At 41.2% G+C, this 14,645-nt stretch overlaps 1 protein-coding gene across 3 annotated transcripts in view; it reads left to right on the forward strand.

The window, feature by feature from the left end:
• CRIM1 (cysteine rich transmembrane BMP regulator 1) overlaps window positions 1–14,645 on the forward strand; it is a 330,365-nt gene that overhangs the window by 193,558 nt on the left and 122,162 nt on the right. For 2 of the 3 annotated variants that reach the window (XM_075064226.1, XM_075064227.1), the window contains exon 5: window positions 8,015–8,212. The exons of the other annotated variant lie outside the window; for it this stretch is intronic. In XM_075064226.1, the coding sequence (XP_074920327.1) occupies window positions 8,015–8,212 (198 nt within the window). The remainder of the gene's footprint in view (window positions 1–8,014; window positions 8,213–14,645) is intronic. 3 annotated transcript variants of the gene reach the window in all.

Raw genomic sequence — 14,645 nt, forward strand, 5'->3', positions numbered from 1 at the left:
GGTGTTGCTAGGGGAAAATTCTTCCGACGAACGTGCACGCGGCGCGCACACCTACTTGGAATGAATATGAGCAACACATCTCGAAGAACAGTTACAAAGGTGAGTAACCGTCTTTTTCTAAGGTACATTAAGATCTATAGAAGAAAGAGGCTATAAAAGTTAAATGTTGCTGCTGTTGTTACTTAGCTAGAAATATTTAATTGACTGCAGGTTTTCCAGATATTTAAAGATATAGTCAAGTATTTAATTACAGCCTGGAGAGTACTGAATGTGGCAGGTGACAATATACTCTTTCAGTGTCAACTCTGGATCCAGTCATGTAACCGTTGCTCACCTGAGTGTGTGTTTCTTACTCACATGAATGGTTCTCAGTCAAGGGTGCGCACAGGTCAGTCGAGGTAGGTCAGCTCATCTAGATATTTGCGTTATTCAGTGTTTCTCAACCTGGGTATCATGACCCTGACAGGCTTCGTGGGACAGGTTTAGGGGAGTCACAAGTTCAAGGCCAGCGTTAGGGGTGGCAAGCAGGACAGTTTCCTGGGGACACATGTCACAGGGGGCCCTACGAAGTTAAGTTACATGCTTCAAATCTGGGTGACGAGGCTCAGGCATCAAATACACTGAAATATAAGTACAATATTTATATTCCAATTGATTTATTTTATAATTATAAGATAAAAATGAGAGAGTAAGCAATTTTTCAGTAATAGTGTGCTGTGACACTTCTTTTTTTTGTATTTTTATATCTGATTTTTGTAAGCAAGTAGTTTTTAATTAGGTGAAACTTGGGGTATGCAAGACAAATCTGATTCCTGAAGCGGGTATAATAGTCTGGAAAGACTGAGAACCACTGCCTTAAGTGGATGGGGTTTTTGCTTCAGTGGGACTGCTTGTATGCCTAAAATTTCCAGGATTAGACCTTATAAACATAAATAATATATATGTCAACTGAAATTAAACAATATTTGATTAATGATGTGGAAACCTCTCTTTCTGGAGATTGTATGGTATGTTGATCTCTTGTATCTAAATGACTCTCATACACTCAAACATAGGGGCAGCTTCTCTGCCATAGTTACACCACAAAGAAGGTGGCCCATGATCTCTCATGTTTACTGAAAAGTTGGTACTACATCATTTGTCAGCTAGTTTTTCTGAGGAATGGTTCAGTACTGTGTTAGACTGCTTTTTAAAAAAAATCAGCTTTACCTTTCCTCACCTGAGACACTGCAAATGGGACTGCCAAGTGAATTAGTTTTTATTTTTTCTCAGATGTTGCGAGTTAGGATATCAGATCCTTCAAATGGAATTCTCTTGGTGTGGCTGGTTCCTGGTAGACAGGATACAATAGATAATGATTAGACAGTTGTCAGCAGAACCCCGTCTCTCGGGTCTGGGTTTTAGTCTCAGCTGTTTTTTAATTTGGCCTTGTCTGATACAACAGTCAGGCTCTTGCTTCATTTGCCAGGTTATCTGACATTGGTCTGGCTTGCTGCTTATATGCTTCCTTTTCTGGTATGGCTCCCACATCTTTGTCAGGGAAGATGGTCTCTGGCTTTTCAGTAACTGGCAAGCCAATTACTTTGTTCCCTTCTTCTGTAATCCCTTTTGACTCAGTGTCCTTTTGGATGAGGTTAGATGGTTGGCTCTCTCTAAGGGATTATAATTTTACTACTTCTCTTGGTGTGATGGGGCATGCCCTGCTCCTGTCGTCTTTGCTGTCATACATTGTTCATTGATCTTCCTTCTGGAGATATCACCCTGTAGTTTATTTACAGTGCTTTGTCTCGCCACTTTTTATATAGTCATACAGCCATACTATTTACACAGACATTCAGCATAACTATCTTTTCTGCCCAGGTGGTAGAAGTGGGAAGAAGTCTTTCCACACAGAGAGCTCCCTTTATCAGACCCTGCTAGCGTTTCTCTCTCTCTTGATTCTCCTCCATCGTGCACTTCCTTCTGGTGCTCTTTTATGCAGTCTCCTTGTTAATAGCTAATTAGCTCATAATTTACCTGGCCCCAATCTAATCTGGTAATCAGGAACTTCCTTAATCAGGCTATCTGGGGGGACTAATTGTTTAAGCAGTGATCAGAGTGCTAGTTCAGTTGCTAATTTCCAGCACTCTGTTGCAGTTAGGGGTTGTAAGAGGTTTTATACCCATCTTAATAAATCAAATTATGTCCAAATGACACACGTCAAAGTTAGCTGTCTCAGTTGCTTGTATGATAATGTTTTTCTTGAGGAACGTTTCCTCAGCTCTCGTCCACTCATGCCCCTTCTCCACCTGTGCTACATTGATGTCATCTTCATCATCTGGACCCATGGGAAGGAGACTCTGGAAAAATTCCAACACGATTTCAACAGCTTCCACCCCACCATCACCCTCAGCCTGGACCAATCTACACGGGAGGTCCATTTCCTAGACACCATGGTGCAAATAAGTGACGGTCATGTTAACACCACCCTATACCGAAAACCCACCGACCGCTATGCCTCCAGCTTCCATCCCGAACACCACATGATCCATTGTCTACAGCCAAGCACTGAGGTGCAACCGCATCTGCTCTAACCCCTCAGACAGAGACCAACACCTACAAAATCTACGCCAAGCATTCTCAAAACTACAATACCCGCACGAGGAAATAAGGAAACAGATCAACAGAGCCAGACGTGTACCCAGAAGCCTCCTACTGCAAGACGAGCCCAAGAAAGAAACCAGCAGAACTCAACTGGCCATTACATACAGTCTCCAGCTAAAACCGCTCCAACACACCATCAGTGATCTACAACCCATCCTGGACAATGATTCCTCACTTTCACAGGCTGAGGCAGGCCAGTCTTTGCCCACAGACAACCCGCCAACCTGAAGCATATTCTCACCAGTAACTACACACTGCACCATAGTAACTCTGACTCAGACCAATCCATGCAACAAACCTCGATGCAACTCTGCCCACATATCTACACCAGTGACACCATCGCAGGACCTAACCAGATCAGCCACACCATCACCGGTTCATTCATCTGCATGTCCACAATGTAATATACACCATCATATGCCAGCAGTGCCCCTCTGCCATGTACGTCGGTCAAACTGGACGTTCCCTACGAAATGTCAAAAGGATAAATGGATACAAATCAGATATTAGGAATGGCATATAGAAAAAACTGTAGGAGAACACTTCAATCTCCCTGAACACACAATAGCAGATTAAAGGTAGTCATCCTGCAGCAAAAAAACTTCAGGACCAGATTTCAAAGAGAAACTGCTGAGCTTCAGTTCATCTGCAAATTTGACATCATCAGCTCAGGATTAAACAAAGACTGTGAATGGCTTGCCAACTACAAAAGCAGTTTCTCCTCCCTTGGTGTTCGCACCTCAACTGTTAGAACAGGGCTTCATTCTCCCCGATTTAACTAACCTTGTTGTCTCTAGCCTGCTTCTTGCTTGTATATTTATACCTGCCTCTGGAAATTTCCACTACATGAATCTGACAAAGTGGGTATTCACCCACGAAAACTCATGCTCCAATACGTCTGTTAGTCTGTAAGGTGCCACAGGACATTCTGCTGCTTTTACAGATCCTGACTAACACGGCTACCCCTCTGATATTTTTCTTTTTGAATTTCCAAAATGGTGTATGTTAAATAGAAGCTAGAAAGACATCAATTAAAGACTTTCTTCCTCAATTGGTACAGACATTACACATCATTACATGTATTTCTCTCTCCTCTTTTCCTGCTTCTTCCATTCTGAGTGTTGGGGATTTTTTGTGGACTTTCTTTTCCTCAATGTTTCCTTTCTTGTTACGGTTGCTTATTTTATCTGCTTACATTTTTCTGATGATTTGAGTTGTTTCTTGATGGATCCTCTATGCTCTTTTCCTTTACTTTTAAGCTCACAAGTAGTGGTGCAGGCACCTACCAATCTTGCATACGCTGCAGAAAGATTTCTGCCTCATAATTCTTCCAGAATTTCTCTGGAAGCAAGGAGTGTGGTGATTGTTACGCCCCTTCAAGGAGTGTAATATACTGTCCCTGAGTATGCAAGGCTTGCTCTATACATCCATTTCTTGTGGGAGACCTCTTGGTGCTCTCCTTCTGCATTTGTATAAAGGCTAATCACAATCCAGCCTACAGAGTTTTATGAGAAGAGAGATTTCCTTATTCTTTTCCAATGAGTATGGTATGTATTGGTTTGGGGTAAGAAAATTAAATAATTACATAAAACACGGGTAAGTTTAAAGAACATTATGGTTGCAAAGACAACACCTCAAAAGTTAAGATTTAGGCTTGTCTGTGCAGCCTTTATTTTGCCTCTTTGTGCATTTTGGTAGTATTGGCCATGATTGTATAAAAAGGTTTTGTGGCAGAATGATGTAAAGAGCTTAGTAGTCCCGAGTTTCCAGTTCAATGCCTTGACCAAAAGAGAACATTCTTATTTCTTTTAAAGAATTTTGCTTATTTACCATCTTGTGACTGAATGAAACAGATGTCCTTTAAAAAAGTACTTGTGTGATCCTGTCACTCAAAGTTGCATCCAATTTTATCATAATGAATACCCACACAAAGTGGAAAATATCTGATGTTCAATAACTTTTGACTGCTTGACTTTGCATCCTTAATGTTCTGTGGCTGGAATTTAACCTAAGGGTAGAGGAAAGTGAATGTCTGCACGTATTTGGGAGTTGCTAGTGTTAACTATTAAAATGTTGGCTGTATCTCTAATGTAGTGCTAGTTTGTTATTGTTTGTTTTGTAATCTAGAATTACTGCTCACTTTTTGATATCTAATTGAAAAAATTATAATAGAGATGCATATGTTTCCTTTTTGTGTTTGTGGACAAAATACATCAGCATCGTTGCTAATTTGGATGAGTTTAGTACATTCCTGAAGATCAAAATATACTTTTCTTCCTAGTTGTGGGAAAGCCTATGTAGAATAGCATTATTCATTTGCATGAATTCTGAAGGGAAGTCTCGGTATGAAGAGGTATATTCCCAAACATAAGCATGATGATTACAATAACATGCCCTGAGGCACATGTATCTCATTTTCTTTAGTAACAAGGAATCAGATCTGGGAGTTTTAAATCTCAAGAGATGAAACTGTGTTTTACTGAGTAATGCAAATAACTGTTAAAGCTTTGAACTTGACTTGATAGGGCAAAGTAATGTCATTGTGGCAAGTATGTCCCTGTGTTATGCATTATTGGCGGGTGTGGGGGAAGGAGGAGGAAAAAAGGATTTTTCTACAAAAGAGACTAAGCACGCAGTCTGATGTAAATGCTGAGTCCCAAAAGGTGCAGGGGACGGCTTACTTTATGTCCTAAGGTCACCGGCTGATAACAACATAACCAGATGGTTTATAGGGTGAACTTGTCTCGCCAATGTAAATTCCTGGCCTTTCAACAGTTAGAAAACAAAATGCAGTCTGTTTGCTAATTATACACACACAATATACAGAAGTACAAAAAATAGACAGTAAGGTCCTGAAGTATCTAAGTTTGTATTTTTGTGTATGCTTGTTCTACATTGTTTAATGTAGAAGGCCACACTGTTTTGAAACTTAATGATTTGATAGCAATCCTACATAGTAAATAAATTAAAACAATCTGGAAATGAAAGTCTCTTAACATGAGGCTTTTAATATTATAGCATTCACTTGCTAGTGTCTACTTTAGTCTAGTTAAGAGTGCAAAATAGTTTTTCTCTTCCTTGTAAGTTTACAAACAAACAAAAACCTCTTTTCAGCCAGAGGTGCCAATTTTCAGGTTTTCCCAAGGGGTAATCATCCACTGTTCCGCCCAGGTCCCACCCCACCTCTTCCCATGCCTGCAGCACTCCACCTCTTCTCGCCCTGTTCTCCCCCCCCCCCAAGTATGCCCCGCCCTCACTCTGCCTCTTCCTGCCCCTGGTCTTCCCCTCAGTGCCTCCTGCACGCCGCTGAACAGCTGATCATCAGCCTGCGGGAGGGGGAGGAACTGATCAGCGGGGCCACTGGTTGGTGCTGAGCACCCACTGTTTTTTCCTATGGGTGCTCCAGCCCCGGAGCACCCACAGAGTCAGCACCTATATTTTCAGCTGAATTTATGTAATTGGTTGTATTTGAAAGTCAGTACATAGAGGTGCTGGGTAGGTGAAAGAGTATGTCCAATAGAATATTTCTATGAAGTCTAAGATTTTCCACTTCTGTGAAGATTATCTGTACGTGCATAGATGCAACTACTGGGGAATAGACACTCCCTAACTTTTTTCTACCCTTTTGATATCCCCTCATAGAGACTGCAGAACTGTATTATGCATTTGAACATCCAGTCTCCTGTTAACTTTTTAAATATAATTACACCAGTGTGCACTTGCACTATGTTTGTGTTCTTCACAAGTTCAAACTTTTCAACACTTGTTATTAGGCTCTAATTATTCTTAGGCTTACTCTAGGCCTTCCTATCCTAGGCTGGATCTGCAGCACCCCTGATTGTCACCTCAATAATTGTTCTTATATTTGAATTTGAGATTTGATTCAAATTACCTGCTGTCAGGCATTATGCCTCAGAATGCACTGGGATCACCAGAGGCCAAGAGACTTGAAGTATTGGTTTTATTTAGTTTTATTTTAAAATATACATCCATCTAACATTCTGGGCATGTACAAATTTTGTAAAAACAATTACAATTCAAACCATCTCACTAAAATAATAGACGCATCCTGATACCAACAACTCCAATTTGTGTATGCTGCTTCACCGATGACCGTCATTTCTTCATTTCAGGAAAAAAAAAAAATAGTAGAACAAACTATCATTGCAATGTGACTTGAAGGTCACGGATTCGGGCTCTGTGGAAGGTAGCAGTTTCCTAATGGAGCTCTAATGGAGAATGTCCTGCCTCCAGCCTTCTGTGATTAAATCTAAGATCATGCCCAGATCCGAAAATCAAGGCAAAAGCGGTGTGGGTTCAGTTGTGTGAGCTCAGTCAAGCTAGCTTACCATGGTTGAAAAACCTTCTTAAAAAACATTGAATGGGCTTTTCAGTTATGTTAAACTAATGAGATTGAGCGAGCACAAATGAAATTGAAATCCATATTTGTTGTCTGTTAAAACAGGGCCTGAACTTGATCTTATCTTTCATGGTATCACATGGAAGAGAGGTGGTCTCTGAGGTAACCATGATCCAACCCATTTAAGATATTGCATAGTTTAAAACCAATACCTTAAAATAACTTGGACATTTACTGTGAGTTGTGTACATCCTGCCGCAATTTGATTCCTGTCATAAGCACTCTTTCCAGTCAGGATGCTGCATTTTGTACAAGCTAAATTTCCAAGTGGCTGTGCTATGCAGAGCATATTACAGTAGCTAATCTGAAGATGACTAAAGCATGGATCACAGTGGCAAGGTCAGCCCCTGAAAGAAAAGGGTTCAATCTTGTAGTCAAGTGTAAATGAAAAAGGAGTTACCTGAGTCTCCAGACCAGGGATTCTCAAATTTCATTGCACCGTGACCCCCTTCTGACACAACAAAAATTATTACATGACCTTAGGAGTGGGAACCGAAGGCTGAACCTGTCTGAACCCTGCTGTTGCGGCAAGGGGGGAGAACCTGAGCTCCACAGCCATGGGGGAGGGGCAAAGTTGAACCCCAAGGACTTCAGCCCCAGGTGGGGGGACCTGTAACCAAGCCCGCCACCCAAGTCTGAAACCCTTGGGCTTCGGCCCCGCGTGGTGGAGCTTGGGCTTCAGCCCTGGGTTCCAGCCATGGCAACCCCATTAAAATGGGGTTGTGACCCACTTTGGGGCCCCGACTCACAGTTTGAGAACCGCTGCTCCAGATCCATCACCTGCCTGAGTACCAAGTCCCCATGAATGCGTTAGGTTCTTTTCCAGAAAGGGAAAAGGGTCTCAAGGCCAGCCTCCATAATGGTATTATCAAATTGCACATTTATAAATATCTTCCAAGTATAACGGGGAGAATAAACTGTCTCTTCTTACTATAATTTATCTTGATTTAGATCCAGTATATCCAGTTAATAACCCTGCTGGCTGCTATGCCAATGGTCAGATCCAAGCACATGGAGATCGATGGAGAGAAGATGACTGCACTTTCTGCCAGTGTATCAATGGAGACCCACACTGTGTGGCAACAGCCTGTGGACAGAGTTGCCTGAATCCTGTTAAGGTACCTGGGGAATGCTGCCCAGTGTGTGAAGGTAAGATATATTCATTTCAAATGCTGTCTCCCAGTAGAAGCCTTTCAGCCTGTTAGGGCTTGTCTTCATTAGATAACGGTATTCTTTTGAGTCCTATTTGTGATAAGGTGACCATTACTGACTTGTGTAGGTCAGGACAAATTCTACTAGACACTCATGCTTAAGGCTACATTTATGTCACGGAGGTCAGACCTCCATGCCATTCCCTGCTTTAGCCCCAGGGGATGTGGGACAGGAGCGACAGGGGGCCCCCTGCAAGGTTCCGGTGACAGATTCCTGATGAGACCCTCCTCAGGGTGACTGCCTCGTGCCAGACGGTGGGGGGTGAGCAGCTTGGGGTGTCCCATTTTCTTTTGTACTCTGAAGTTAATGTTTTGTATGAGGAAGTGATGGCAGAGATGTATTTTTTGGCCCTGACTCTACAAAGGCTTAACCAGATGCTTAACATTATGGCGAGGCTACTCATAGGCTAGCATTTTCAAGGGAGTCTAAGGCTGCTGGGCACCCAATCCCCATTGTGTAAGTCTTTTGGAGGTGGATGAATTCATATCTTCTTGGCAATATTTATAGTGTGTTAGTGTGTATGCTGAGGTTGTTAAAGGATATACATCATTCAGCTGAGTTGGGCTCACTCAAAACTAGAATATGTTTGGGATGGTGAGAAAAAGTTCACAGAATTTTGAAGATAATTTCATTCTGCTGTATTTGAAAACTGACTGGCAATTTATTTTCCAAAAATGTAGTAGAATATTTGTTAAATATTTTTCACTTTCAAATATATTTTTATTGAGATTTTTTGAAAAACCTGAAGTTTTTAATCTTAACATTTGATTAAGGTGACCAGTTAATATTGATAGTGGAAAAGATAAACAAATACAAATAAAACAATGAACATTCAAAAAAAAATGGAAGAAGAAAAAAGCTGAGGTTGAAAATAATAAAATGTTAAGAAAATCAAAATGCTTTAAAATATCCATTTTGGGAAATATTGCCAAAAATTGGATGAAAAATTTCCAACAAAATAATTTGACCAGCATTATGTAAAACCTCCATCAGTTATCTATACATTAATTTTCCAAAAAGGAAAGACTAACCTATATAAATTGAGTTTTTTATTATTTAATTGCTATGTATGAAATATTTTTAAACTATACTGTTTCATGAATAAAATGTGTGAATTTAAATGATGCTCCTTACTTTAAGCTGCCTCTGGTTTGCTTCTGTTACGTCATGCACTTAAATATTTGAGTTCACTGAGGGGTAGATACAAATCTCATTAAAGTCAATGGGAGTTTTTCCAATGACTTCAATCAATTATGAATCAGGCCTTGAATAACAAAGGGAGCTATAAAAACTTTGATCTTTGAAAGTTTCCAGAACATATTCTGTATTTATGAGTTGGAGCCAATGTTTCCAACAACTGCCTGGACTCCAGTAGGGATGCATTGTGCAAGCCTCAGAGATTCAGTTGCATACTAATCTTCTGAAATCAGTAAAGGAACACAATAAGCATGATAGTGGTATTTACTATAATTGGTGCTTTTTCTGTAATGGATGTGGAATTACTCCTCAGTGCATGGCACTGTGGAAAACTATCCCTACTTAGTTCGGCAGCATACTGGCCACAGGAAAGGTATCATACTAATTAAAGAAGAGTACAGATGCACGGTCTCATATTTGGAATTGCTAGGTCCCTCTCCAATGTACCCTCTCCATATGAAGAGGAAAGGAGAAGAAACTAAATGTTCTCACCCCTAAACACATCATGGAACAGGGTGGAAGCAGAAGAAACATTTTTTATATAAAATTTCAGCATTAATCTTTCTCTGTTTGTGTATATTATAAAATTAAGAAAATATCTGAAACTGAAGGAAATAAAACAGTGGAATTCAAAATCATGGACTGTTACCCTAAAAATAAGAGATTCCTCAAAGAAACTTTATTTATCTTCTGACTTCCTGGATCCATTTTTGATTAAACATTTATACACAAGACAGAATGTGAATGAGCTGGCTGCCTTACTTTCCATGCATTTCATTTCTTTTTAACAGTCTCAGCTGCTAGCTTTCATTTCCTCATGGAAATATCTCTTTTACATAATTGGCTGTTTTTTTTTAAATTAGCTCCAGGCAGATACCTGCCCAGAACAGCATTTTATAATTAACAGGCACTGAAGCAAAAGGATAAACATCTGCTGACCTGCAAATCTAGAAAATGGGAGGTTTCCGTATTGTCAGTTTGTTTTAGATCAAGTTGCTCATCTTGAACAATAAGAAGCAGAAGTATGTTGTTAGAGCTTATGAATTTTATAAACAGATTATTAGATGTCCTGTTGGATAAGACTAGAAACTATGAGAATCAGTTTCCTATGGGATTTTCTTTTAAATTGGGGAATAACAGGATCCTTTCTCTTTTTAATTTAGAATAAAAAAAAACAACAGAGAAACTGGGTGGATAAAGGGGTCGATCATAGGATATTAGAGCCTTACTTTGAATGGTCTATGCATATTCCCCTTGGGATTGGCAACTCCTAGTGTTGAGCTGTGGAATCTTCTGAAGAGTATCGTCCATTGGGGATCACTTGCCGCCCTCCTTTTTCCCCTGACAGAAGATTCCGAGGATATAGAAGGAGCAGTGTCCCCAACTGCCCCTCAGTTCCTTATTAACTGCCAAAGGTGTTCTGAGCTTGTATAATGCACAGTATCCTTGATTTTTTTTCCCTCATCATTTTTTGCTTTTCTCTTGCCCTCTCAGGGCTGTTTTTGTTTAGATTGTCAGTTAGTACAGATTTCTTTTAACAAAAGTAAAATTATCCCCATCTGGCACAGATATCTTCTGGACCTATACTGAGTGAGAAGTGCCTCTCACTTTGCTGATGGGAAGGCTTCTCAAGCTCAGTTGAATAAATCTGCCAACATGTAAGTGCATCTCTGGTTTTGGAGCCTTTGCCTGGTTTAAACGGTCCCCAGTCTTAACTGACTACCCAAGCCTAGTGTCAAGATCCCAGCACTATCAACAAACAGTAGAGGTCCCAGCACCACTGACCTAACACCAAGATCCCTAGATCCCTCCAGGTTGACTTAAGTTTGTGTGTAGGATCTGGCACCATAGACTCTAGTGAACCAACGTGTGGTTAGGTGCCCACTATAAATTGCACTAATTCATTCACGTTCAACTGAATTCAGTGCCTACAGTCTAATACTGTGGACTTCAGTGAACTTCTTGAGGAAGTGGCCCAATGTTCATTATGCACAGCATTAACATTCCCAACAGTCTGGATCATCTGAATTTGATGCCAAGGTTTTAGCTCTGTTGACTTGCTTGAAGTAATCCAGAACCAATATAAGTGACATTAAGTCCATTTGGGTTGATGAGATCTGGTGGTGCAGATCTAGTATAATTGACTCTTATGAGTCACTTGCTTGAAGTGGTTTGGCAGACAGCATAAGAAGCACTAAGGTCCCTGGTTCCACCAGTGCCAAAGAGAGATCACCAGTGACTTTGGTGAACCACTAGTTGGAAGTCATTCTGTACCCAACTGAAATGACGACAAAAACCTCAGATCTGTTCTAAGTTCATATAATTTGGTGCTAAAGATCCAGCACTGGTAATTTGGGTAAACTCCTTGTCAAAGGGGGTAGGTACCCAGAATCAGCAATACCCAAGTCCCAGGGTTTATACAAATCAGCTGGGTCCAATGTCAGTGCTGTTGACTCTGAAATTCCACTTACTAAATGGGTGCTGTAGCCTCAATAAGTTTGTCAAGATTTGTCTGCAGACGGTACGGTACCAGCAGTGCACGACCCTTCATTTTCTGGCACCATTAACTCTCTACTTAGCAGTTCATTGCTGAAGAGCCAGCTCTGCAGGTTCAAGAGAATCATATACCAGACAGATTAGGCTTACTACATAAGTGGTTCACAGGTGCTCAGACCTTTCTCTAGATTCACTGAATCTAGTGCCCAGAACATTCATCCTCCATTTTGGCAAGCAATTTGTTTCAGGAGCAGATGCCTAAGAAGTGTTCTGACCTGAAAATGAGCATGCAGATAGTCACAGTGCCTAATGAGGGAGCTCTTAATTTGTAATTTGCAATTCTCTGCTGAGACTTAGGGCTTGTCTACATGGCGCATTAGTCTGGACCAATGCGTGTAAATTCTAGTCTGTACCATTTATCATGTGTTAATTGACCTGTTTGGACCCCAGCATACATAGAGTTTCCTAGTCTGCATGTAATCCCATCTCTTTCAAACAGTAGTACATTAATGCACGCTGGGGAATTTTGAGTGCATGACAGTGGGGTCCATGCAGGCCAGTTAGTGTGTGACATTCTGGTGTAGACTACAGTTTACTGGAATGACCTGAAGAAGAGCTCTGAATAAGTATGAAATCTTGTCTCTCTGCTCTCTCACCAACAGAAGTTGGTCCAATAAAAGATATTAACTCACTCGCCCTGTCTCTCTAGTTAGCTCTCATTTTAACATTATCTTTTATGCCAGGGTAGCCTCTGTAGGTAGGTCTCATTATTATCAAGGATAACAGCCATTATGTCTAGCTCTGTGTCAGGGTCAACAAAATCACATGTCATTGGCAGTTCCACTTTCTTGGATTGGAATCAGGAACTCTTCTTCATATTCCCTCTGATTCACTTGGTTCAGGAGATCGGTCTCCAGGGAAGTGAGGATGGAACCAAGATGGTGCCAGTACCCCTAATCAGATCTTGGTAGTTTTGTCTTCAAATATCATAGGTCTATTAACTTTGCTTTCCAGTTCATTGGATATTTGTCTTCACATTGGGTTAAGATCCTGAGTTCTTACCCTGACTTCTGGGTACATTTTTTTGCAAGTTAAGTGGCTACTATTTTAAAGCAATAGCTTTTAACCAATAAAGCCTCTCTTGCTCTTAATGTTGCTATATGTGCTGTGTTTGAATTCTGCCAGGCTGCATAGGTTATGATTGCAGCTTTCATCCTCATATGTCGGGGGACAACAGTCCTCATTTATCTTGTAGTACCTTTAATTTATAGAAGTGTTAATCCATGTGCAGCTCAAATTGCTTCAGGTACTTGCTTTACCTGGATGGCCACACCAAAGGAAATTAAATTTTGTATTAACAATGCACTTTGTTGTACTGGGGATACCGTAAAATGGACATACCGTATATATTCATTCATTAGCTTGTTCGTTTATAAGCTGACTCCCCAAAACTGATAGGTAAAAATAGTAAAAACTGTATGACCCTTTCATAAGCTGACCCTATATTTCAGGGGTTGGGAAACTTTGGCTCCTGGCATGTCAGGGTGAGCGACTGGTGGGTTGGGACGTTTTGTTTACTTGAAGCATTTGCATGCATGGAGCCCCTCAGTTCCCTGTGGCTGCGGTTTGCCGTTCCCAGCCAATGGGAGCTGCAGGAAGTGACGTGCCACTTCCCGCAGCTCCCATTGGCTGGGAATGGCGAACTGCGGCCACAGGGAGCTGAGGGGCTTTATGCCTTCAGACATTCCAGGTAAACAAAACTACAATGTATTAGTTCAAGGATCGGCAACCTTTGGCTTGCGGCCTGCCAGGGTAAGCACCGTGGCAGGCCAGGCTGGTTTGTTTACCCGCCGCATCCACAGGTTCGGCCAATGGGGGCGGCGGGAAGCGGCGCGGGCCGAGAGATATGCTGGCCGCCGCTTCCTGCTGCCCCCATTGGCCTAGAGCGGTGAACCGCGGCCAGTGGGAGCCCCGATTGGCCAAACCTGCGGATGCGGCAGGTAAACAAACTGGCCCGGCTGGGCCGTGTGCCAAAGGTTGCTTATCTCTGTATTAGATATTCAATTCAATGATTCCATAGAGTTTAAAATCTTCAAATTTTGGTGTACACCCATTATAAGACGACTCATGCTCTTTGATGTGTCATTTTTTTTACCAAAAATATTCGGCTTATGAATGAGTATATACGGTACTCATTTAGTTTCCCCAGGGCAGTTCCCTCTGGAACATGTCTCTTTTTTGGTTTTCAGTTGGAGCCTTGTTTCAGAAAGCTCTGGGGATCTCTAGTGTGTTATTGGTCAGATGATAATCTGTACCATAAACCTGGAAGGAGGTAATTCCTCATGGCCATAGCTACAGTCCAGTTTGTCAGATAGGCCAAATTGCCAATCCTTCATATAGAAAATGTGTTTTGGTTGACGTCTTTATTCCCATTTATAGTCTGTATCTCCCCAAGGCTTTTTTACAGGTTTGTTATAGCTCACTGGGTATTCATTCTCCTGGAGGTACCAGATGGTATTCAATTGATACAAAGTTAGTTAGTATCCACTACACACCTGCATATTACCTTTTTTGAATAATTAGCAAAGCTGGTAATTGAAGCTCTCTAGGTGCTTTTAAACAAATATTTGTTTTTCATGGAGGTTTGATCTGGAGTAAAATTGCACTTGCTCCTAAT

Source organism: Chelonoidis abingdonii, chromosome 3 (assembly GCF_003597395.2).
Source record: "Chelonoidis abingdonii isolate Lonesome George chromosome 3, CheloAbing_2.0, whole genome shotgun sequence".
NCBI lineage: Eukaryota > Metazoa > Chordata > Testudines > Testudinidae > Chelonoidis > Chelonoidis abingdonii.